This window comes from Alnus glutinosa, chromosome 7 (assembly GCF_958979055.1).
Source record: "Alnus glutinosa chromosome 7, dhAlnGlut1.1, whole genome shotgun sequence".
Taxonomy (NCBI): Eukaryota; Viridiplantae; Streptophyta; class Magnoliopsida; order Fagales; family Betulaceae; genus Alnus; species Alnus glutinosa.
The window spans coordinates 29,964,309-29,990,180 of NC_084892.1; the positions used below are offsets into that span (position 1 = coordinate 29,964,309).

The 25,872-nt window shown below is 36.5% G+C and overlaps 3 protein-coding genes and 1 long non-coding RNA gene across 6 annotated transcripts; 1 reads left to right on the plus strand and 3 right to left on the minus strand.

Annotated features, from left to right (window-relative positions):
• The first annotated feature begins 3,576 nt into the window (after window positions 1–3,576).
• On the plus strand, window positions 3,577–8,263 carry LOC133873020 (protein FATTY ACID EXPORT 3, chloroplastic). 2 transcript variants are annotated; one of them, XM_062310728.1, is made up of 7 exons: window positions 3,577–3,876; window positions 4,680–5,070; window positions 5,374–5,541; window positions 6,566–6,612; window positions 6,701–6,738; window positions 7,543–7,647; window positions 7,846–8,263. In XM_062310728.1, exons 1-6 carry the CDS (start codon window positions 3,622–3,624, stop codon window positions 7,631–7,633), a joined length of 990 nt encoding a protein of 329 aa, XP_062166712.1. In that variant the 5' UTR covers window positions 3,577–3,621; the 3' UTR covers window positions 7,634–7,647; window positions 7,846–8,263. The 2 variants fall into 2 exon arrangements, with proteins under 2 accessions (XP_062166712.1, XP_062166710.1); XM_062310726.1 differs by having other exon boundaries at window positions 3,578–3,876; window positions 7,879–8,263.
• Window positions 8,264–8,817: 554 nt separating this feature from the next.
• On the minus strand, window positions 8,818–17,645 carry LOC133872552 (vacuolar-sorting receptor 1-like). Its single transcript, XM_062310110.1, has 12 exons — window positions 16,923–17,645; window positions 15,558–16,250; window positions 13,836–13,924; window positions 13,650–13,719; window positions 13,471–13,554; window positions 13,035–13,111; window positions 12,838–12,919; window positions 11,568–11,650; window positions 10,962–11,025; window positions 10,248–10,376; window positions 9,779–9,882; window positions 8,818–9,188 (listed from the first exon to the last, which is right to left on the minus strand). Exons 1-12 carry the CDS (start codon window positions 17,215–17,217, stop codon window positions 9,090–9,092), a joined length of 1,869 nt encoding a protein of 622 aa, XP_062166094.1. The 5' UTR covers window positions 17,218–17,645; the 3' UTR covers window positions 8,818–9,089.
• Window positions 17,646–19,910: 2,265 nt separating this feature from the next.
• On the minus strand, window positions 19,911–20,707 carry LOC133874382 (uncharacterized). 2 transcript variants are annotated; one of them, XR_009901257.1, is made up of 2 exons: window positions 20,493–20,707; window positions 19,911–20,262 (listed from the first exon to the last, which is right to left on the minus strand). It is a non-coding gene; the product is annotated as an uncharacterized LOC133874382 (long non-coding RNA). The 2 variants fall into 2 exon arrangements; XR_009901256.1 differs by having other exon boundaries at window positions 20,473–20,707.
• Window positions 20,708–21,504: 797 nt separating this feature from the next.
• LOC133873468 (uncharacterized) lies at window positions 21,505–24,929 on the minus strand. The gene is made up of 5 exons (XM_062311170.1): window positions 24,593–24,929; window positions 23,080–24,010; window positions 22,603–22,698; window positions 22,330–22,466; window positions 21,505–21,888 (listed from the first exon to the last, which is right to left on the minus strand). The coding sequence occupies exons 1-5, from the start codon at window positions 24,814–24,816 to the stop codon at window positions 21,705–21,707; spliced, it is 1,572 nt and encodes a 523-aa protein (XP_062167154.1). The 5' UTR covers window positions 24,817–24,929; the 3' UTR covers window positions 21,505–21,704.
• Between the last annotated feature and the right edge of the window lie 943 nt (window positions 24,930–25,872).

The following is a 25,872-nucleotide window of genomic DNA, read 5'->3' on the forward strand; positions in this document are numbered from 1 at the left end:
CTGAGTTGTCGAACTCACTCCTTTTTCCCCTAACCCTTTCAGATGACCCAATGAGACGATGTCATTTCTTGATATTGGCGTAAACCTCGCTAAGAGCAATAGATCATTGTGGACTGACTAGATGTTTATTTTGTATAGTAAGTTTCTTCAAAGTTCAAGGTGTTGTAAAGAATTATTAATAGACAGAATTTATTAAACATTAAAGTTAAAATTTATATGTTGTAAATGCACGCTTCCATTTAAAATGTTTGTTTTTAGCACTCAAGTTCGCGTTTCCCCTTATATCCCAAAACGGGGGTGTGACACAAATGGTGCGGCGATCCGCCGTGGTTGTAGAGAGACGGTAGAGGTTCTGGGTCCCGCTGCAGCATTCACTGGACACAGACCCACCATGAATTACATAATCACCACATGGGAGCAGGCTATTGACTACTAATCGGCAATCTATGGAATCTGCTTTGGCCTTGGCCTTGGGTACACAAATTACCGCCATGCACACAAGCACCAAGCAAGTCATGAGCTTAAGAAGGCCGACAAGATCAAAGGTCGCCATGAAGAATACGATCTATCATAATGGATCAGAGCTCCTACGATCGACACCGCCGATGTTTATGTAATAATGCACATGGTGTTTTACTGTTTTTTGTTTGTGTTTTGTTGTTAATTTTGTTCAAAGACCCAAATTTGTTTTTGTTTTTGTTTATGTAATGCACATGTTTTGGTTTAATTAATGTGTTTGGTGGAATTTGGTTGAGCGCGTTAAATGCTCTGCCACAACCAAAGCAAATGGAAAACTAGCTTATAATTTACAAACTGACGTGGCAATTTATAATTAATAATATAATTAAGTCTAAAATCTTAAAATTTATATATTTTTAATTATTTGACCAATTATAGACTATTATAAAGTATTACAAATGACTTCGTAGTTAAAATTGTAAGACCCAAACATTTTCCTAAATGTAATAAGACATGCTCATTACACCTACGGCATTTTCCGATCATATCACGACAAAAAAAGAGAGGAAAAAGACAATAAAAGCTCATGCCGCTCCAAACAATTAATTTTTTGACGATCATGATCATATGATATGGTGATTTGATATGAATTGTAAGATGCTTTTAAAGTGAATTCAATGAATGGATTTACTTGAACGTTAGTAAACTCAACTGTAAAATTAAATTAAATTAAATTTTAATAGTTAAAATTAATTAATCGTTACTAACAATTATGATTTAATTGTTATATTAAATAACTGCTGATTATACATTTAATCTAGATATCAAGATTAAGTGTATGTTAGTATCGAATAGTTATAATTTTAATTACCGCTGAAGTAACAATTATTTTCTATTAATTTCGAAATTACGTCTCTTAGTGAACTAACATTGAAACTGCTAAAGTAACACTATACATCTCACAGCCAACCAGTTTTAAACACTGAAATTTTTTATTCTTATGTCTCTATCAAAATATTCTTTTGCATTTTAGAATTTGTGTATCTCTCTTTGCTATAATATAAACTTTGAGAGTGTTCTGGTTTAATTTTATTTTATGCAAGATGTAATCAAACATAGAAATTTTTTAGGCGTCATTGTATATTGAAGAAGTGTTTGCTATAACCAAATGTACCCAATCGATCAGGATTGGTGAAGGCGAGGCAAACAAATTTATAAGGAGAACGACTTTGTATCGCATTTGAAGAATATTTATTTTTCGGTTTTAAGTTTCCGTACTAACAAAAATTGTAATATCCCAAATATTTTCATTAGGTTGAATACTATAATAACTCAATTCTATTTGTAGATGGTGAATGTACAGCAGAAGCTATCCCATTTGGTAGACAAATTGAATTTGATCATTGCCATATGACAAGTTTGCATTTGGTGATGAAATTTGCCCAAATGGCTTGGCTTCCTGTCCTCTGCTACAGAAAAAAGCTGCCTAGATGCCTTTCTTTTTAGTTAATGGTTGCATCTATCCCTTTCTTTGCTTCTTCATGAACCTATTCGTAATCCCATGGAGTGGAATCGAATTTTTTTTATACTTTAAATTGAAGCATATTAATTTTTTTTTGCATGAATTTACGTGATTTTAAATGTTAAATCGTGATTTTATCAAACGCTTAACTGTATTTTAAAATCGTACATTTTGATTTTGATTTTTTTTTTTTTTTTTTTTTTGAAATAACACGTTTTGAAACTGTAAATTCAAATAAATTTTAAGACAATTTAGGAAACATTTTTGAGTGATTAAGAAGGAATCAAACATATGCAAAAAAGTCTAATTTATTGCTAGAGGGTATTGAAGTTGTAAAGAACTAGAAGTAAAAAGGCCAATTCCTACCAAGATGTTGAAAGTTGGGCAGACGGAAGGCTTGTGTTAGGTGTGGAGGTTGAAATATTAATAATTATTTTAAGAGTAACGATTCACTACCACCTAAATATATAATTTTTCACCATCTTGTCTATGTGAAAAGGTGGTCCCCTACCTTAATTTATTTTTAAAAAATAAAAAAATTCAAAAAGTAGTGGGGGATCATCTTGCCACATAGGCAAGGCGGTGAAAAGTTGTATCTTTAGGTGGCAATGAATCATTAATCACTATAAAAAAAAAAAATTATTTAATCATTTGTAAGGGTACAAATAAGGAAAAATGTTTAACGGACTTCCAACTTTTATTATAATTATTGATAAATTTATCATTCATATTTCATAAAAATAAGTACCGTGTTAACTCATGTCAATTTGTAAATATTGTAACTGTCATCCGAAGTATTACGTGCTAAATCCTACTTTAATAGTTGACGTAGTAAGTATTATATAAATTGTCACGTTAATTTATAAAAAGTTTATAGTAAAAATTGTAATACCCTAATAATAACACTTTACAAATATGCATAAAAAGAGTTACGCTTTACAATTTTTTTTTATTACACTCATTTATACACAGGTTTATATAACATGTTTTAATTGACTTTTTTTTTATTAGTCATTTAAAAAATGAAAAATAAATATTTAAAACACACAATAAAATAAGAAAAAAGAGTTGTATTAGTCCCCAAGGGGTAGCTCAATCGGCTTTAGGGACTACGTCTCATGAAGCGGAGATCACTAGTTCGAAACTCCCATGCCCTCTAGCTTGTGTGGACATGTCCAAATTAAAAAAAAAAAAAAAAAAAAGAAAAAAAAAAAAGAGAGAGAGAGGAAGAGTTGTATTACTCCACAGATCAACTAACTATTGTTTTCGTAATTGTTCAACCTACTTTCATTTTCATAGAGCTTGAAGAGATTTCTCCGTCGGTACGGTCAACTAGACAAGATCAAACGGTCAGAGATGCTTTGTATTCATATACCCGAGGCTAAAACTAGACTGGCCCACAGAGAATAACGCACCGCTGGCCCACCACTTTCAAAGATTCAGTGGGGGCCCGCAAAATATTGTTGAATACGTGTCATCAAAGCATCGCAGGGTTCTCCCAAAATGGGGCACACGGAGATGGTATGCGCATCACACCCCACGGCGCATTTTAGAGCAAGTCACGCGATTTTAAAACCCCAAGCCTCGCCTTCGTCAGCTTCGCCTCTCTTTGTTGTCACACGCTCTGCTCTCCAACAACGATGAGTGTGACGTTGGAGTCGCTTGCGGTCATAAACCCTAACCCGAACGCTAGCCACAGCTCACTGTCATCGAAGATGGCTCCGATGGGGGCGTCTCTACGGTTTGCTCCGCTGCTCAGGCCTCGCGGTTACAGAGTCTCGGTTGTGGCTAAAGGCGTTTCTCCCAAAGGGCTTGGGGTTCGGTTTCTTTCTATGGATCGACGGAGCTCGTGTAACCTCTCGATTGTAGCTTCCGCAGCTTCTCACGAGGAATCGGTGAGAGCAAAATTTTATATTTTCTTTCACGAATTTCTGTTGGTGTGTAAATGAAATTTCTCATTTTCGTCAGTTGTTGGGTTATTGATTCTAGTTTTGGATTATGAATTGGAGAATTGAATTTCAGCCTTTTTATTTGATGTATGTTTACGTGTTTGGTGTTTGATGAGAGAGATTGAACTGAGACTGGAGATGGTAATCTAAATGTTGAACATGGCAAAGATGAGTTTTTATTGCGCTTTTTTTATTCCCCTGATAAATGAGTGTCGCCAAGGGGAAGAGGTTGTTTGGCGAAATTACTTTCTGGGCGTTTATTCTTTGACTTTATTAAGACATATTAGTAACAATTACGTTTAGTTGTTACATTTATTTAAGATGGTTTTGATGGAGAGTACTGCATTTTGAAATGGTGTTGTTTCCGTTTTTATCCAAGGCGTGGTGCCTTTCTGAATCATTGAAGTTCTGTTGTTGCTATGATTCGCAAATGACACTGACAAATTTGACAATGGGATATGTGAGGAAGCAACATTGTTACATGTTGATGGATTTTTAGCTTACTGTAGAAACAGATAATTACTACTATTGATAAATTCATCTTCGATAAAGGAAGTGCAACATTGTGGAGAAGGTAATAGTTTTGTGGCTTATTTTAGGCATGGCTTCAAGTATGACTTATGTATTATCTTTCTTCTGTCACATCCATGCTATCAAGTGGAGTATATTCAGAATTTTCTTCTTGCTTGATCTATTTTGAGAGTTTCCTCGTGATAATTTCTTTTTCTTCTTTTTTGAATCCATAAAAGAATATAAATATTGAAGTGGAGAATGATAAGGATGATCCCAAGTTGAGGGCTGAAGATTCACAAGAAGCTTGGCAAGAGGTTCTAGATTCTTTCAGAGAACAAGCCTTGAAGATGCAAAGTATTTCCCAAGAAGCATATGAGATATACTCCAAGAAAGCAGCTATCGTCCTGAAAGAAACTTCAGAGCAGTTGAAGATACAAGCAGATAAGGCAAGACATGATTTGAGTGTGATAGCGAAGGAAGTTGGTGAAGAAGGCAAAGTATATATCTCCACAGCTGCAGAAAATTCGCCTGAACCAGTCAAGGAGATTGTGGAGATATATACTACGTCAACTGATGATCTAAGTGAAATTTCTAGAGCCCATGACTTCCATGTTGGGATACCATATGGTATGTGTAATCTATGATAAATTTTTATGCACAAACTTGCAATGTAAAGCTTTGTTATTACACTGCGTTTAGACAGATGGCTCAATTGAGTTAGTTTCAGTATAGATTCAGTAGTATGAAGAGTAATGGCACCAATGTCAAATTTTTATCTCGCTATATGGTTTCATCTGAGTTGTGCTTTGTGTTAATTCTATCTATAGGCTTGTATAAAAATTAAGCTGACAATCACATCACATGATATCGATTTATTTTGTTTTATTTCTCCAGTTCAATCTTTTTCATGTTGCTGCTAATGCTTTGCAGGTCTGATCCTTTCTCTTGGTGGGTTTCTTTCCTTCATGCTAACGGGAAGCATTGGTGCCATTAGATTTGGCGTTATCCTTGGTGGCACTCTTTTGGCTTTAAGCATTTCAAGTTTGAAGTCATATAAAAGAGGAGAACCATTTCCTCTAGCCTTGAAAGGACAGGCAGGTTAGTAGATTTATTTTTCTATACATAATCAAAATAATGGAATATATTGTTCATTTGAGTAGCTTTTAGGCATCTTTCTATTAACTTGAAAAGCATGGCCAATAAATGATAGAGGGCACTGGGATTTTTGCATGGTAACCTGCCCCGGTGGCCGGATTCTCTAGGCTGGTGTGCTTGGGAGTTTGGATTCTTACAGTTGGATATGCTGTAACCCAAAGTCTGGATTCTTACAGTTGGATTTGCTGTAACCCAAGTCATCTCATTATCAATTTATAAGATGAAAATATGCGACACCAAATGAAGAATATATTATATTTGATTTGCATCCAAATTATAAAGAGTGGAGTGATATGGTTCAAAGTGTGCTGCAAGGAGAGGGGAGAGCTAAAGGACAAATATCCTTTAACGTGTCGCTTAATGAATTAAAGAACGAGAAAGTTGTAGAATGGGTGGAGTTATAAAATGGACTCATGTAGCTGAGTCCTGGACAGTTGGGGACTCTAAATGGTTTACCTTATTTGCCTGTTGAAGTCCCCCTCCGGCTCTTCATTTTTTAATTTTTTGTTTGTTTGTGTGTCCAAAGGTAGGAATACCCAGTGGGGATGGGCCCTACTACCCATAACTCCCAACATTGGCGAAGGCAGAGTTTGACTCCAAGTCTTTGGTTGACATAGACAAAATTAACATTTAACACGTGAACTTCAATGTTGCATTTTTAGGTTTTGGTTGTAAAAATGACAATCTAGTTCAGTCTGTTATGTTCTGGTTCATTCTGTTGGATAAGTGTTTTATTGCTAAATATGAAGATACATATAAGATTATCTACTTTATTGGGGTCGTTATTCAATTTGCATCTGGATGTTAAAATTGTTATTCATCTTCAGATGTTCAAGTTATCTATGTGTTTTGAAGAGTTTGAACTTGACATTGCTGGAATTTCAACTTATTTACTGTTTACTTGTTTTAGTCTGAATTTTGTATATCATGTTTTTTCCTCAATTTCTCTGGGATGTTGGACCTGCAGCAATAGCAAGTATATTGTTTGTACTGGAGTTACGCAGGCTGTCTCAGGTAATAGATTCTTCATCTATCTATTATTGTCAAATTAATGACTCATTTAACTTCTGGTGACTGCTGTTCCTGCTTATCCTGTTTGCAGGGTCCATCATTTCTGAGTTTCTTTACAACCCTCATCAGGTTCTTATTATTCTTACGACTTTTATGTTTTCCATTTCCTTAATTCCATTTGGAGCGAAAAAGCAGTCTTTGCTAGACAACATTAGATCGTGGCCTTCTTAAGTTACTTAACAATTTCGAATAAATGCGACGTTTCTCAGTTCTCACTTGTATTGTCTAAATTGATCTCAAACTTTATCAGGACTGGAACTGGACTTTATTGATGCTTAATAGGCTCATTATTCTGCATAATAATGTAGTTGAATGATGAAAAAGGGAAAGGGGGTGGGGTGGGGGTGTGTGTGCATCTTGTCTGGCTAATACATGCTTTCACTAGTCGGGGCAAAAATAATAGAGTTTGGCTTCTTTACCGTCAGTTTTTCTACTAATTTTCTGTGATTGCATGCCCTTAATCCACTATCCGCCCGTTTTGGGCGGTTTTTAAATAGAGATCCTGCCCATTCAGGTAATGGGGGAAAATATCCTCCCATTGTCCTTACGGGTGGGTTGGCAGAGCTTGGTGGGTGGGCCAGTTATAACCGGCCCATTGAGCACCCCTACTGCTTCCTTAAGTCTCTCTCTCCCCCCCCCCCCCCCCCCCCCCCTCTCTCTCTCTCTCACACACACACGGAAACATGTACCAGCAGACACTTATGTGAGACAGCTTAAATTAACGGTCTATACTGACATAAATTTTAGGTAGTCCTGCATATTCTCACTTCTGATTCATTTATGCTGGTAAAGTTTTATAAAGCTCAACTGATTATGTTATTTACTTCTTTTTGGCTGAGTAGAGCATGTGATAACTTTGCTTTTCCTGTGCAGCGGTGCTGTGGTGGCATTCTATGTCTACAAAATCATTGGAGATCATAAAAAGCGGAGAGGCTCAAACTTGGAAAACCAGACAGAAAATTAGTTCAATTGGCCAAGGTTGGTTTGATTCGTACGTTGGTGAATTCTTTCTGTTGATCCATGCCTCGTGGGTGATGGATTATAATTTCCATGAGACGAGCACAACCTGTCTGTTTGGACTCATTCAACTTAAAAACTAGAGAAATTAAGAGCTGGATCAATTTAATCCTTCGGATATCAAGCATTTTAATCTGAACATGTGTTTCCTACTTGTAGCAAAAGCAATTTAAACTTTTCCATACGCTCCAGGTGGAGGTTTTACTGGACTACAATAGAGCTTTTGGGAGGACTACAAATTTTTCAGAGGCAGTATTGTTTGATGAGGTTGCGGAATGCTGCCAGGGGCAAGAGATAATCTGGGCTTTTCTCAGATTAGTTTGTACTTTTTTATCCTGTTAATTAATTAGGAAATAATACCGATGTTACCATAACATGGCCTACGTGCTCCCTTTGATTTGGGAGGTGCTAGAAATAGTGGTTTGCTTTTCATCTTTTTCTGTATCTTTTTGATGACCTAAGTTTGTTATGGTCATGCGTGTTCTCTGCGGCTTTACTAAATTCATGCTGTCAGATTGTTGATCACATTTTTCTTTCAATAATTTATTGTCACCACTAAGTATATATTTTCTATTAATTGAACAATGGTTTATTTCTTACACATCATATTCATACTATCAATTACTTTAAAAGAAATATAAAGAAATATTATATATTACATTTTTATCTCACGAAAACTCATCTAAATGTTACGTAAGATAAATTTCAGTGAAATAAAAATATAATTTTTAACATTAATCATTTTCCGTATACATGTTATCGATATTTCATTTTCTGATTACATTTATTTCCAGTTTATCATTTTTGTACGCAAGCACATGAAAAATTCTCATTCTTTATCCTTGAAAGAGTATTGGAAGCAGCTAATTAAGGTTGTCGACGAAAGGATAAAGAGTTTGGCTTGCCTCAATGGAGATGCACAAGATAAACGGAAAAGACTGCTAGATTGAGGAAAACTCGAACTATTGTTTTCCTGGAAGCAATCTTCATTAATAATTTTTGCACAGGAAGATTTGCAGTGATATTTTAAGTGGAGGTACGCCAGCCAAAGGGATCCTCATCATTTTCAAATGATCCTAATTACTTTTTGTGCAATCATTCTCTCGCATTGGCATTGCATCTATTGAGAGATTAAACCAAAACCAACGCTGAAACGATTATGATCCGGCCGAAAATCTCTCACAGTTGCTAAGAATATGTGCATCAGTTAGGCTACAGATTTACATTGATAAGAAGAGGAAAAATTTCCCACTCACAATTTTAAAAAAGAAATAAGAAAAAAAGAAAAAGAAATGGTGACTACCAAAGCTGCTGCCAGTGATGAGGTTGAAAACATTACAATCCCCTCATAATGAATCAAATGTCGGGGACAAGGGTATGCGCGTTTCAACATCTCCCCACTCTCAGACATTCCCATGGGGAACGTGATTAGGTACCTCTCCCTGATTATCCAATGGCATGTACTGCGCCATGATTGCCCGTATCTCAGAATCCATGTATCTCTGCAGAAAGCAATTTGCATAAACAAAAATTAGAACCAATAAACAAGGTAGGCCCATCGATAAATTGAATCATATGATCCAAATTAGATCATTATCACACATACATGTCTTGTAAACCGTCGTTCAAGACATTCCCCCACTAACCCAATTACGTTACAACCAGTGAACAAATTGTTAGGACTGATTGCTGATGAAGAGACATTCATTCCCACACTTCAATCACAAATTTATTCTTTGCTAAGCTATTCTTTGGATTCTTTGTTAAACCAACTCTAAAGTTGGCTGCAGCCTACGGTAAGTCCCCGCCTTCCCCCTCTTCTCCCTGTCTCTGAGGTTTTCAGTGTCCCAAATCACTCCCAGAATCTTATGGTCACTATCTTTACTAGTTTCTTAATTGACTAAAAATAAAATAAAATAGATTCTTCTTTACACCCAGAAGACAAGCTGATTACCAAATAGATTGGTTGTCAATATAAAACTTGTTGGACCATATAGACTTTGAGTTTAAATGATTCATATATGGGTATATCTTACTCCATCCTGAATCAAGGCCAACTTAGAGGAACATCAGAATGCAACAGCAGACATACCCGGATTCTGTACTTGTAAACCGCATATCCCCCAATCCCAGCAGCAGCCAAGCCGAGGATAATAATCCAAACAAAGCTCCAGCTGACCGCTGTATTAGCTTTACCTGATTTTTTCCAATAGATAAGTTAGCAGAATAAAACAAATGGCAAATTGCATTAAGGAGACTTTAGTAATCAAGTGTTCAATGAACATAGGACAATCAAACCATAAGACTGACAAAGAAATAAACAGAAACCTTTGCTGGTATATCAGATGAATGTCAAACCCAACAACCATGTAGTGCCAACCAATGCAAACAAATCAACATGAACGACCACTTTAAAATGAAAACTACCAAGATTTTTTTACCATGGTTTGTCTATGCAAATTCACAAGAGACAAATCAGTGGGTAGTGAAGATAAGATGAAATTGCCCAACTGTGTGTATCTCATCAAACAAACAAAATAAAGCACTTTGAGTGTACTTACTTATACATATGTCATGTTCTTGCATGTACAATAAACCGTAACTACAGCTGCACTCATAACTGCCCCACGTATTCTTGCAGCTGCATTCAGGGCACTGGCAGGCCATCTTCTCTTTGCATTCATCAACATCTGGAGCAAGGAATCAGTCAAAAAACATGTGCAGTGAATCAGCATAAAAAAAATCCTAGTTGGTTATAAAAGAAATACAAAAATAAAAGCACAATTTTTTGAAGGCAACTAACCCATCCCCCCGACCCCCAAAAGACCTTCAACTGTGGGCGTAGAACCCATAGATAAAACACACAAATATCAGAAGAGGAATACTAAAGCGCTGACTGAATCCTAAAAATCAAAATTGTTCTAAATTAGCTTTGTATGTAAGTCCTATCATAAATATGCTTCAAATAGTACATTCTGCTATAATTCTTTAGTTTTGTAACAATGTATGACGGTGTCCGGGCCTTCAGTTTGAGATGGAAATTTGATGACAATGGGCCAGACAAGCCTCAAACTAATTTGAGATTCAATAATCCCACAACTTCATCCAATTTACTATAAATATGATGTTTGATTTTTCTTAAATTAGGGGTCTCATGTATACATCCTGTCTATTGTGGGTTGCGCCCTCTGCGCTTTTTGAAATATACATTACTTATCAAAAAAAAGTATATGATGTTTGATTTAATGAATTGAAGAGATCTAGAGTAACAATACCTTCGCAGGTGTTAACTCCATCACCCTTGAATCCTGGTGGACACTTGCAACTTTTCAAGTCATCCTGTTCGACCATTGGAGATTCAGTTGGAACAGAAGTGAGAAGGTAGTGGGTGATACGAAATTATGAACCACTAATTGATTTAGAGTCTGTTTTTAAACAAAATCGTGGAAAGTGAGTTTTTAAACAAAATCATTAAAAGTGTCCTGTTTGGGAATGCTTTTGAAAAAAATAGCAGTTTAAAAACGTGGAAAAATCCACATTTTCAAATTATGCACCACTAAATGATTTTAGAGTCTGTTTCTAAACAAAATCATGGAAAGTGTCCCATTTGGGAATGCATTTGAGAAGGAAAAAAAAAAAAAAGAAGAAGAAAAAAACAATAGAGGTTTGAAAACGTAGAAAAATCTACATTTTCAGATAGAAGGTAAGGGAGTGCGTTTTTAAAAGCTCACAATTTTAAAGACCGAATCACAATTTTATCAAGCATTTAACTGCGTTTTTAAAAATCACATATTCATTAATTGCATTTTCAAATTGCTATTTTCAAATCGCACGTTTTGAAACTAATAAACTAAACGGACCCTTAAAGTTGAATAACTTACAACACAAGCAGAGTAAGTCCTGCCATCCTTGGTTTTCTTCCAACAACCTCCATTATTGATTCCACAATGTAAAGCCCCGGAAGCTGTTGAATCAGGCAGAATCATGCCATAGATAGGAATTAAACAGACAAGTAAAACTAAAAAATAGTAGCTTTCTTATTAATGGAAACACCGTAATTAGAGCCAACACCACCATATTAATCTCTAGATGATTTCACATCCTATAAATAAGAGCCACTTAAATATGATTTACAACCCTACTTACCACACTCTTGCTACAAAAAGGGGAAAAGCCACAATACCGCATTTACAAGGGAGCTAACTAGGTTCTTGTATGAGAGCTCTCTTATTACCAGCGCAGTCCATAACATTTACATGGGCCGTGCAGCTTTTTGCAGAACATTTTTAAGTTTTTCTTAGCATTAAACCATGTGAGGACAAGGCAACGAAGAATCGTTTTCTAGAAGTACAATGTTAGAGAAGAGCACATAAATGTTAATGAATTTTGGGGAGTGTTTTGTGTTTGAGTAATGCTTCTTGCACACTTTGTGTGCAAGAAGCATTACTCTGTGTTTTTGGTTTGAAAAAATGTTTTGATGTGACGTAAAAGTAAGAAGTGTTTTTTAGGAATGTATTCTGGTGGGGCCCACGTTTGAGATAATGTTTTCTATAGAGTACACCTGCTTGTTTTGAGAAAACCCAAACAAATGTAGAGCATTACTTATAAAAAAAAAAAAAATAGAGAGAAAGAGAGAGAGTTCGTGTGGCCACCCTCAATGGAGGTGAGGGGTGGCCGCACAGCCACCCCTTCACTTAGGGTGGCCACACGGCCACTCTAATCCATTTTATTTTTTAGCTTTTTAATTTTTTTAAATAATAAATTAGCTCCTACCCTTGCAAAAGTTAAACATCTGTTTTGTCAAAATATTCCTAAAAAAGGTAAGAATTCAGTATATGAAAAGTGTTTTATGCTTTGAGTTGTTTGTTAATGTCTTTATTTTGAGCGGGAAATTCAATCTGAATACAGAAAGGGGCATATTTGCATATAAAAGTATCAGTTTGAGAAGACAAAGGTAACAAGCAACTTAGAAGGCCAACTAATAAAAAGCTCCCAGCTTATGAGCCCAATTCCCATAGTGACTTGAATTAAAATAACTGCAACCCACATCCGTCACTGACTAACAAACAGCTTTCCTTGCAGATTACAAGAATTTGGAATGTCAGGTTTATCTCGAAACTAAGCTAGCACTCTATGAGGGAAAATTTTTACCTTCACAGCGAGTATAACCATCACCAACAAACTTTACACCTTGCACAACGGGGCATTCACATACTCTTCCCCGGAAAGTATCCTACAAGAATAGAGAGAATCAAATAAGAACAAAGGAAAGAGTGAACTCAAAAAAAATGAGAAGTTAAAAATTTCCAACAAAAACACACCCACAAATTTTGAGACAATGAAAATACCTTGCATGCAGTTATGTTAGCAGCCTTGTCTTGCCAGCAGCCACCATTGTTGTTCAAACACTCATTTGTTTCTATATCTGCAAGGAACAATTCGTAGAAGGAAAATAAATAGCATATTGACCAGATTCCATTTCCAATGAATCATCTGAGAAGAATAAGTCGAACATCCTCCAAGACTCCTAAATCAAACTATAAAAATGCCACTTCAAGTGGCTCTATATTTTGGAAAATAGCTGTAAACAGAAAATGTTAGGGAAATAAAATATTCTGGCAGGAACTCTTATGAAGCTCATCAGACGCGGAAATGAGAGGGATTCAGAAAAGTGAAGCCAATTCACTTGCTTTGCCTTTTGTAGTGTAAATGGATGCACAGCAATTGTTCTTTCTTTAAAAGGCAACACACACCCACACACACAGAACAAGGGTAGATGAAGACCTTCACTTAAACAAATGGCAGGCTCTGTGGTCTCTTCGAAACCTGCACAGATGGCCTTGAGAACTGCTACTTTGTCCAACTTACCTGAAATCATTATTATAAACAAAATAAAAATATATATGAAAAAAGCATTCATGCTGTTAAATAGCTAACGAGATCCATAAAGAGCTTGATCAAACCTCTATACTGTCTGTTATTTATAACAAGGGTTGGCAATATAGTAACATCTCCTCGGGAACCCTTGCCAATCTAAAACCAGAAATGTAAAGGAGCAGGACGAACCAAACATAAGGCAAAGACAATGAAAAAATGAAGAGACAAGGATATAAAGGGCATTATGAACAGTTAGTCTTCTAGGAGTATACCTGTGATTCCTGTTCAGCTTTAAGAACAGGGTTGTCAACGTCTGCAGAGGGGTCTCCAACACATTTTTCTATCTCCTTGAGATCAACACCTGTCAAAGCACATAACAGGAAACATGTTGATAACATCAGTTCACAGTCTTTAGACCTGCAAGATAAGCTTGCTCTCATTTGCTCGTACATAGTAAACTAAGAGAACATAAAAAAGCCAATAATTCTGTTAGGTTTTTATTGTTGGCAAATTCAGTGTCACAAAATAATTTTGATTTAAGTTTTAAGTCTAAGGTTACATCAGTGTAAAAGTGTATCCAAGATATACGAATTCACGTTTGTGTATGTTGTCGAGTATAGCAGTGTAAAACGGCCATGTCTTTTTATTCCGACAGATGGAGGCAGGCTTGGTGGCGTTGGAAAGTTGATTCAAAGGGCTACAACTTTGTATTTCATGAAGATTTTCTAATTCCGATGTTTACTAGGTCAAAACGGGCTATCAATAGAAGTCTGAAAATTAGGACAAAATTGCTCGATTGAAGGCTCAGACTGTGCTCGTCGACCGAGGTGATGCAGAGATGATGCATAACAGTCCATTAGTAAAACCCGACAGTGTCGATCGATGCCTCGATCGACTGAGTTTGTGAAATCGCAGATTTTTCCTTGAAACCCTAGTTTCTCGATCGACCGAGACACACCGCTAAGTGTTTTAAACTTAACTGAATTTGACCTAAAACCTTAAAATTCCACCTCTATATAAGCATCTCATACCATGACTTCCAAAGGGGAAGATAGGCAATTTATCAGTTGTTTTGGAGAGGTTTATTCTTTCGTAGCCTTTCAAACCATTGAACGACCTACAGCCACTTGAGTTACGGTTTTTTAAGCAGACGAGGTTCTTTCGTGAAAGTGATCCATATAGAAGAAGGCCAGAGGTTTTGAAGCCATTGCGGTGGCCCAAAAACCAATGATTCAATTAAGAAATAAATGTGTTCCCTAGCACCCTACAAAATTATTAACCTAGATGACATTGTGAGGCATTGTATTCAAGTAGAAACATCCAAATTCACGAAGTTCAGATATCAACAAAATCTCAAAAAATCAGCTTAAACAAATACCAACAAGTTGAGATCGGTAAGTTGGTGGCTAATTTCAATTTAAAATAGAAGGAATGAAAGAAAATGAGCAACACCGGTATTAGGTACTATAATGAAGGCAATATTCCAATTCACAGAATATAGCATGTATCACTCATCCAAGGAGTAATGCTACATATCATCCCCTTGTCCACCTTTTATCCTCTCAAAATTGATGTGGCTCTTAAAATCACCATTGAATTTATGATAGATCATTATTGGATTTTGATCCAACGGTGATTTTAAGAGCCACATCAATTTTGGGAGGATAAAATGCGGACAAAGGGATGATATGTAGCATTACTCCTCATCCAAGGTATGCGACTGGAAAACAGTCCAGCTTGATTAAAGATGACTCATAGTGACAATAATCAATGAACCAAAAATTTGGTGAAATTTGGCCAATCTCAGAGATAAATAACTAAAATAGAATGATTGATGTGAACTAACAATTGACAATGAAAAATTGGCACATACAAGGATCTTCTTTAAAATATTTGAAAATTTCAATCACTGCTTTATGCATATAGATAGAATGCCAACGAAACATGTATCAGTATATCAAAATGCAAACATCCACCTGAAGTCTTCAACCTACCAAGTGATTGAATAACTTGATTTGAGCAGACTTCGGTGTACTTCTTCTCCTTCATTGGGCAACGGATTGCAAAATCTGTAACATAGTCCCACCAAAGCCATGGCTTTCCACTTTCATTTGCCACCTTATAAAAGCAAGCTTGGCGTAGATTTTGAACCACAACATCCTTCCCATCATACCCTCTACTAAAATCCTGCTCAGGATCTGGAGCACAGTACCTCCCATGATTGATACACTGAGACTTGCACTGTTTGCTCAATATAAAAGCTTCTGGGCAATACCAAGTTATATAGTGCGGGGTAAACTGAGTATATCCTTTCTTCTCAAGTATCTGAGCAGCTCCTTTAAAGTTCTTTACAAATTCAATCTGGCTGTCACACTTAGGCCCACATTCATCATTGCTATTAGTCCAGAACTCGTACTCAACCCGCTCATCAGGATGTGGTAGAGCCTCAGTCCAATCCAGATTTATGTTAACCATCTCTCCACTAGATAGAGCTTTCTTAATGCTATCCCCCACAGATTTGCTGATAAGGGCTGAAGGAATGGTGATGTTCTGTAGATAATCAGCATCAGCATTCTCTTCTTCAGGAGTGTCCATTGTAATCAATGGCTCATTCCTGTCATCTGCAACAAGGATAGCTGCTGCTCCAGCATTCTGTGCGTTCCATGCCTTCAAGGTGAAGTAACAATCTGCCAGCACATCAAAGTTATAGATGAAAACTTTCATTCAAAGAAGACAAGAACAAAGCACAAAAATTATAGAAGCTTCCGTTCAATTTAGCCACGGGCCCACGGCCCTTGGAAAATCAACATACATACAAGTAAGATTTAAAGAGTTTATGTCATCATAAAACACTCAAGGAGGTATAAGCAGGGTATTTATTTGCACCAATATATGATGACAATTTAGTTGCATAGACTATCCAAAAACAGAAACAAAATCCAACGTCAAATTTCAGAACTTTGTGCCCGACTTCAGTTCAAATAAAAGGAAACTTCCGAAATCTATTAAAAACATGCTTAATATAATATGATGAAGAGAAACCAACTCCAACTGAACATATTCAAATTAAGATCGTGTCAACGGGTTTAGATAGTGAAAAGAATTATACAATACATAGACACCATCTGCTCTGTCAAGCCATAAATAGCATAATCACAACCTTACTAAATTGACCCACATGAGTACTTGAACAAGATAAATCGGATTCATAGAATGAAATATCACCAAAGACTGAAATATTTAATCAATCCCTCTGGGTATCTTACAATTGAAATGGCAACCAAAAAAAATCATTGGAAAAAAAAAATGAAACTTCAAATGACGTAATCAATAAAAGACACTTGTTTTGAACATCTGACCTCCTCGATCAGCAAGGACAAAGGTGGGCAGGCCTCCGGGCTTCGTCTTGAAGGAGATATCTACGTCATCGAACCTCTTGCATGCCTTTTGATTGGCTTTGGGGTAAGCCACAGTGCCAACCATGGTTCCTCCATACTGAGGAACCCCAAAATTTCCAATTGCACATTCATAGACACCCTTCAACGAGTTCGGTGAAGTCACTCTCAAGCTGTTTTTCTCCACCACAAACCTTCCCACACAAAACCCCCATAGCATAAACCAAACCCACAGCAATAAACCTAGTTTTTCCCCCATATTCTGAACGAGTCTCCCTCAAACCAATCTCGCCAGAAGAGAAAGACCAAGAACAAGAACCCCAATCTATTGCGTTTTCCTCCAAAAACCCAACAAAACGAAAACTCGGATTGAAATGAATACCATAAATAAAACCAAAATTTATAAGCTAAAGCACTGTTTTTTTCCCAATAAACTTTGGTCTTCTTTGAGAACCCAGATCGCAATTACCGACTTTTTACCCTGGAAGTTATCTGGGTCTTCAGCTGAAAATGGAGACTGGAGAAAAGCGTACAAAGGGGTTTGCTTGTGCGTGTTAAAAAGAAAAAGCATCCAAAGGCGGAAAAATGAACGAAGGTTGGAGTTGAAAGACTTGCCAATTACGCTTAACGGTAATTCCAATCCTTTCTCTCTATAACTTGCCAATCAATCCCCAAGTAGTGATTTACCGGAAGAAGTAAATGTAATTAGTAACCCAATTCCTCTCTGCCTCTGATATTGTGAGATCTAAACCGCTCATATCACATAAAAAATAAAAAATAAAAAAAAAATAGAAAACTTTGTTGTTAAGGATATGGATTTACAGTGTTGGCCTTTTTCGTGATACTTTTGTCAATCTATTTGATTGGAAGAGAACGGGGACCCACGTGGCAGAGAAGATCGATGCCGATTGCCGCCCTGCATGCAATCCAGGTGTCCATACTTTTCCTTCACTTATTTAACGGGTTCCTTGGCAGACTACACTTCGATCGCTTCCACGAGCGCACTGCGAATCCTCAACTCAGCCACGTCTTGCTCTCCGTTTTTAATGGGGATGTTTATTAATTGGGATTTGATTCTTGTACAACACCAATACAACAACTGCACAATAACCCCTCACATGAGGGTGGGTCCCAATATGTAGGACCCACCCTCATGTGAAGAATTGTTGTACAGTTGTTGTATTGGTGTTGTAAATCTAACATTTTCCTTATTAATTTGGATTTTCTATATAAAAAATGTTAGATTTACAACACCAACACAACAACTGCACAATAACTCCTCACAAGAGGGTGGATCCTACATACTGAAGTTCACCTTCATGTGAGGGGTTGTTGTACAGTTATTGTGATGGTATAGTACAAAATATATATATATATATATAAAAGGTATTCAACGATTTAGATTTATTTTTTTATGAAAAATTTGAAATTAAATTTAAATAGTGAAAAATTAGGTGGTTACTGTTTTCTTTTTTTTTTCAATCTCCACGTAGTTTTTGTCGATTAATATAAAGAATAAAGTCAATTAATGGATAATCCCATGTAAGACATGTAGGATAATTTTTTTTTTTTTTTGAGTAATGATTTACTACTACTTAAATATATAATTTTTCATCACATTATCATATAGATAAGGTGGTCCATCACTTTAATTTATTTTTAAAAAATAAAAAAACTCAAAAAGTAGTGGAGGACCACCCACCTTATCACATAAAAAATGTAATAAAAAATTATATATTTAAGTAACACCGAATCATCATTTTTTTTCTTTTTTGAACGGGAATGTTTCATCACGTGTCGTGCCAACTGAACGTGAAGCACGTGGACGGCAACTTATTTTACCCCTTGCCTTTAGTTAAGACTGGAGAGGCAGAAGGGACGCGTGGAACTTTCTTGTGGTGTAGAGTATATGAGGAATAGGATCAATCTTTTCAAGTGAAAAAATTATTATTATTATTATTATTATTATTATTATCATTATTTTATGATAAAGATTAAATTTTATAATTTTTTGTCTAATATATATATATATATATATATATATATTGTCATAAGATACAACCAAATAAAATATTGTTCACAAAATAATCATTCTCTATTATACTTAAAATGAAGAAAATAGTTATTCATAAAATAAAGCCAATTTTAAACCCTGGAACAAATACTTAGAAATAGATATCACTTTTTTGTTATCCTAAACATATTATATGGATTGAAAAAGTAATGCTAGAATCATTTTTTTATTTTTTTTTATCTTTATAAATTAATACGACTTTTAAAATTATTATTGAATTTGTAATGGATTATTATTAAATTTTCACTAAATGGTAATTTTAAATGACAGATTCTCTATAATTTTTTTTAAATGATTGATTATCAAATTATGTGAATTCATGTTGTTTCTTACATCAAACGACTTGAAAAATGCTACCTATTAAAAATGTGACATGTTATCGAGACAAAAAAAAAAAAAAAAAAAAAAAAAAAAAAAAAAAAAAACTTTCAAAAGGTTTTTTCTTCACTTTTAAAGAGATGTTTTTTCTTCGGTAAACCTTATACGACATAAAGCCCAAAAACTTAATGAAAATATATTCAATTCTGATCGGTAATATGTGACATTTTTATTAGATACCATTTTTCACTTTCATTTTCAATAGGTACCATTTGAACAAAGGGTTTACACCCATGACTATCATGAGTTTTTATTTTCTTTTTTATTTTTTATTTTTTTCACAACATCCCCACTTGCACACAGCCAAAGAGCATGAGACTCTCGTCTCCCAATCATTTATCAGTTATCACAATTCACAAACCAAGTCCCTCCAAAATGCCTAGACCTCAATAATGCATACAACATGAAATTGAAAGGAACAAAACAAGGAAAATCGGCTTCACCCCACATACAGACATAAATCTGTTGGCACGACACGTGATGAATATGTTGGCACCCCATTTCATAACAAATCTTGATTTATTCAATAAAATTTCCAAGCCATTGGAGAAGTACACATCCTGATCCAAATAATTATTAAGCAAATGGGATTTTACATGAAATGCCTGTGGTTGTGGTGATGGTATTGGTGTCCTTAGTCATCCCATCCAAAGCACTTGAAGAAGACAGGGTAACACGCCACAAAAATGCATCTTCTAATGCCCCTGAAAAACGAACAGACTAGGAAGCATGGGCAGCAGCAACTCGTCAAAAATGGGTCATCATCTGTGCTGCCTCCATCATCATGATGTCGGCGATAGGATTGATAATGAACAGGATGCTGATGATGCCCCATGTATGTTCTTCCTTCAACTATGAAACAAAATCGACAACAGCCCATCAATCAGAATCCACATTTAAGGAGACCCTTTTTTTGCCCAAAAGCTTCTCAAACACAAATGATGAGTAATTGACTATTTGGGTTTATCACCAAGACAACTTTTTGACATACTAGAATGAATGTTTGTCTCTTGAAAGTAAGTAAGAAGAGTGAATATGAATGACCACAATCGATAATCAAACCTTGTAATTCTCGTACGTACCCAAGGTGATGCAAATACGAAGATCTGGAACTATACAAATTTGGCTGCCAGATTAGAGAGGAGAAGAGAACTCAGTGGCTTTAAGCTATAATCCTCGAAGGATATTTCTCGAGGGAATCAAATTCCTCAACAGTTCCTGAACGGCGTTTTAAAAAAGCTATACATAAGTTGTAGTGTAAAGAGAGAGAGAGAGAGAGAGAGAGAGAGCATTTGGATTTCTGGCCTACCATTCTATTGATTCATACCGTTCATTTAATTCCAAGATGAAGGGCCTGGGTTGAGCCATGCCAGCGAAAAAAAAAAAAAAAAGAAACTAAAGAAGCTTAGGGTATTTTGGACACTCTTAAGAGGGCGGCCGGACCACCCCTCATGTTCAAGTGAGTGGTTGGCCACCTAAAGGTGTGGTTGAAATAGGCTGATCACTTTTGCTAGTCATTTCCCCGCTAGCCATAATCTTAAAATCTGTGCTGTGCGAGGGAAATGGCTTGTTAAAATTGTAATATTGAAGCAAAAAGTTAACGAAATTATCAGGATGTTCAAGCAACTGAAGCAAGCATTCAAATAAGAAACCAATATAAAAGAAGAGCATACAAGGAACTCCCAAACGGTCAATTTCTGATAAAATAATAAAGATCAATTTTCTACGAGGAAAGTCAAAGAAAGTTGAACAAATATAATCTTTCGAAATTGTTATAATTACTTTGTTAATCTATTAATTAGTTAAGTAATCCACCCCCAATGAGGTTCTCACGCTAGATACCTATTGGCATAGAAGAAATGGATTTGGCTTGCCTCCAATTATTAATTCAAATATACGGTGAGGATTGAAAGATTTGGAAAGAATTCACCAACACTGATAAAGGCTAAGATTAATCTTGCAATTCTCATCGTTTATTAGAGGCACAGGAGATCTCCGATTATTAAAAATGGAAATCTGGAGGCAAGCCAAATCCAGAAGAAAATATAAACAGGCTTGCAGTATGTCACAGGAAGATAATGTAAGCACTGAGCATGACTAAAATTCTCTTTTGTATGGTTCCTTAAATTGATGATGGTCAGATCGTTATAGTTATACGACTCTTAAGAATTCACTAGTATTGCATTCTTTCCCTTTTACAAGCCCTTTCTAGGTACAGAGCAGATTGTACATCCAGATTTACAGTACTCTCCTAGATAAGCAACAGAAGACCATTACACAGGGGCAGTAGAAAACTACTCTCGTTTATCTTCTTCAACATCTTCCCCAAGCCCATAGACAAGGTCTGTCGCACTGGACCCCTTCCTTTCCTTCTTTTCCAGCTTAACCGCCATATCCCCACTAGCCTTCATCCCACCGCTTGTCAAAGATATACCCTCCTCATCAAAGTCGTCTCCTGTCTCCTCGAAGTATGCATATCTACAAGTCCAATACCAAATTAAGAGCAGTATATTTATGTGATCAGTTTTTTGAAACTAGATTGTCTTAATACTCCAAAATGAAGTTAAAATGCCTAGCATTGCCTCCTTGAGTGGGTGGACTCACACCTCAGTTGCTATGTACAAAAGGAAGTCATTCCATTACTAGTTGTAGAGTTATAACTTATCCATTGAAGTCATGAAACTTGAACAAGAATTAAAACCCATCAAGCAATGTCAGGAGAATGTTAGTTAATTTTCTGGTTACCTCAAAAAAAAAAAAAAACAAACAAACAAACAAACAAAGAGAGTACACGATTAACCCTACAAAGATCAGATCCTGTCTAAATCATTAGAGGCAAAATAAACCATCACCACCCAAGAAGCAAGGGCAAGTATAAGACACCAAAGAATAGTCAAGTGGCCATGTCAAAGCAAATACCTAGTTGGGTTACGTGAAGGAGCCCAAAGGACACATATTACCACCAAGAGAGAGTATGCAAGTAGAGTCCAGAACACTGGAATGATCCACGCAATTTGCCACAGCTCACTCAATGGGTCAGTTGCATTGAAGTATAGCTGAGTCAGCACAAGTCAAATGAGATCTAGATTCATTAAGATCAATATGCAAATGCAAATACTAAATAATTCACCAAACTTCGTCTGCCGCTGCACCCCGTGGAATTGCAAACTATTTGGTCAACAGAAGTGTTACCTCAAAGCCAATCCAAGCAATAGAAAGCAGCACAGACACTGCAAGAGAATTGGTAAATTTCCGGTACAGCTCCAGTTTAGCCAAGTTTTTCCTCATCTGCATCAACAATAAACAGATAGAAGTGCAAAATATAATTCGCATCAAAGATTGCACCAAGATAAAGGCATAATTTTCAATGATTTTATGTGGAAAAAGTATCCCATTGCTAAGTAGTTGCATTAAAAACCATTGTACTTGCATATTCTTAAATTATACTGGTGACAACTGCATATTTTATTAGGGAGAAGCGATGTATACATTCATCCGTCAACAACAACACACTTCATTACACAGACACACATATTTACATCACATGCAGTTGAATAAGATAATCTGTCAATACCATATGCCACATAAAATAGACTGTGAAGGAATATCATCATTCATACTGAAGCAGCGATAGCGTGGAAAGAGGAACAGATAAAAGAGAAAAATTACCTGAAGTTTCTCTAAAGTTCTTGATAATGATGAGAAAATCCACAGAATAAAGCAGGAATCCAGGAAGGCAACAGGTAGGACCAAAAATAACTTTGTTTTTCCAGAAAAATCATTAATGTTTCCCAAATGTTCAACTAGCTCAAGTGCCTCAGTAGCAACAAAATATATTGCACCAAGACTAAGTACTTTAGATGTTATACCACCAAGTGTTGGCTTCACGACACCATAGCCCATTGATACCACCAAAAGAAGAAGGCGAGATAGAGTCTTCTTCACAGAGCTAAAAGTTACAGCCCACAAAGTAATGCCCATTGGTCGGCTTCCAGTTGAATTGAAATTAACATATTCAAAGTACCAGACAGCCATTTCACACATGCCTAGAGCAATTACAGCTGTAATGTGGTAGTGCAACTGTATAATATCCTTCCAGAACTGAACAAACCTTAGAAACCAGATTAGGCCAAGTGCAATGTAAGCTAAAGACATGAAACCATAGAATGTCATCAAAGGAGCCATCTTCCCAGGTAAATAACCATCTGGGTTCCTCCACACAGTCCTTCCATTGATTAATGTACCCTTGAGACGTGGATTACAAAACATAAAATAAAGGTAGTACATTCCGGTACTACTTATTTCAACTTGAAAATCCATTTTAGCTTCTACCCCTGTTCCTCGAAAGAAGGTTTGAAAGCGTCTAGGCCACTCAGGATTATCCTGGTTCGTTTGTATAATAACCTCTCCCACCTTGCAGACTCCAGTTTCCGCAAGACTAGGGTTGCAGCATATCGCACTGGACTTTAGGAAAGAACCTCCGATCCTTTCCCTATCTTTTACCTCAAGTATGATGGCTTCCACCAACCCAGTGTTCTGCTGCATCTCATTTTCCGCACTAGCAGACTCTTTTGGCCTCACAAAAGTGACAGTTTCAGACCTGAGATTCCGTAGCCAGAGTGAGAATCCTCAATAAATAGATACCCAAGCAGTCCTCATAAATGCAAACCCAAGCATTATAAGTTTGAGCACATATACGAGGATGTCGAAATCAGGAACCCATTATTTGATTAGTTAAAAGTAAACAAAATCCTCAGAGATCAGATTCTATGAAATCTATTATCATTATAAGTTCTTAACCACAATCAGATACAAAAAAATTCTTCTGGGTGAGAACAAATTCGAGAAAAAATTTAACAATATAGAAGATCCTATGTTGCACTACTGAAATGAGTAATATGGCAGCCATAGAGCTGATTAAAGTTTTTTTTTTTTAAAAAAAAAATCAACTAAGATTCAAAAAAGAGCGAGAAATTCATGTTCCAGATAGAAAATTAAGTCCCTTGGTCGCATAATCCAGTAAGATTATCAACTAATAGTTCGCGCCGCAGAAGTTAACTATCAAAATTAACAAAAAAAAAAGAACCCCAAAAAACAAAGCAGAGAAAAAAGCGGACACATACAAAAGCAGAAATGGATGAAATTTTGGGTGAATTCCGAGAAGAAAGAGAGAAAATTAGACCTGATGAAGGACTTTCCCTTGAGGGGCTTGCTGTCTTGGGAAGGGGAGGAGGAGTTACTGTGAACCTTAGAAGCGTAAAGGCCCTCACTGCCGCCATGGAAGAAGAAGGCGTTTGACTGAGGAGTAAACGCTTCGTATCTGTAATCGTGGATTGAACCACTCACTCGGAATACGAGGAGCGAATTGCATATGCACATTAGCCCTATCAAAAGCCCTAGCGCCATGCCCTCTCTCGGCGGCTCTGAGCGGATGGTGAAGGAAGGGACTCGAGAGCAACTTTGACGAAGGAACCCAGTTAGGAGTCTAAGGACGATGAAAGTGACGTGGCAGGTTGGTACTATCAATTTTTCACGGTTATAAAACGGTGGCGTTTCGTTGAAGACTTGACGGCGTGGCTGGTCCTGCACGGCACGCAGAGTAGCGGACCGAGCTGCGGGTGTGACTGGGCCTACTTGGGTCAGTAGTCTAATAAGGGTTGGCCGAACGGATCCCGAAGTAACCGATACCTAGTCTTCCTAAAAAAAATAGCTCCTAAAAAATAGCAATAGGATTCCCTCATGAGTTTTAACTTTTAACTATGGAGGAGTTAGTTGGTTATAATTAAGGGTGTTTTGATAATTTTATACAATATAAAATTATTAAAATATCCTGTCCAATTAAAATCCCAAATAGGCTGTAAGATAGGTTTGGCAATTCGGGTTCACAGGTCAAGTTCGTGTCAACCTGACCGACCCGATTACATAAATGGGTTCGACACGAACCCGACCCGATTATTAATCGGGTTAAAATACGCGACCCGAACACGACCCGATTGTAAACCAGGTTACCCGACACAAACCTGATTGACACGTTTATTTCCCCTGAAGAAGAAGCAGCTTCGTCCGAAGAAGCTAAGAAGGAGGATCGTCTTCGTCTGAAGAAGAAGATAAAGCTGAAGCAGAAAAAGCCTCTTATTTACCATCCCCTCCAGGCCTCTGGTCACCAAAAAAGACCCCACTTCAAAAAAGCGAGACTCTGGCTCGGTGGTCCCTAAGCTTCAATCGTCGTCATCAATTTGAACTTCAAAGAAAAGACAAAGCAATAGAGAGAGAGAGAGAGATAGAGAGAGAGAGATTGCTGAGAATAATGATGCTGCATATATGAACCTATTTACCATACAAACAAAGCATTTGAGATTTGAGGTTATCGTTAGCTCCATCTTCATAACCCAAACAAAACATTGTTACAAATCATTGAAATCCATCGCCGCTCATGAGAATCTGAGGCAATTTGTAAACAAT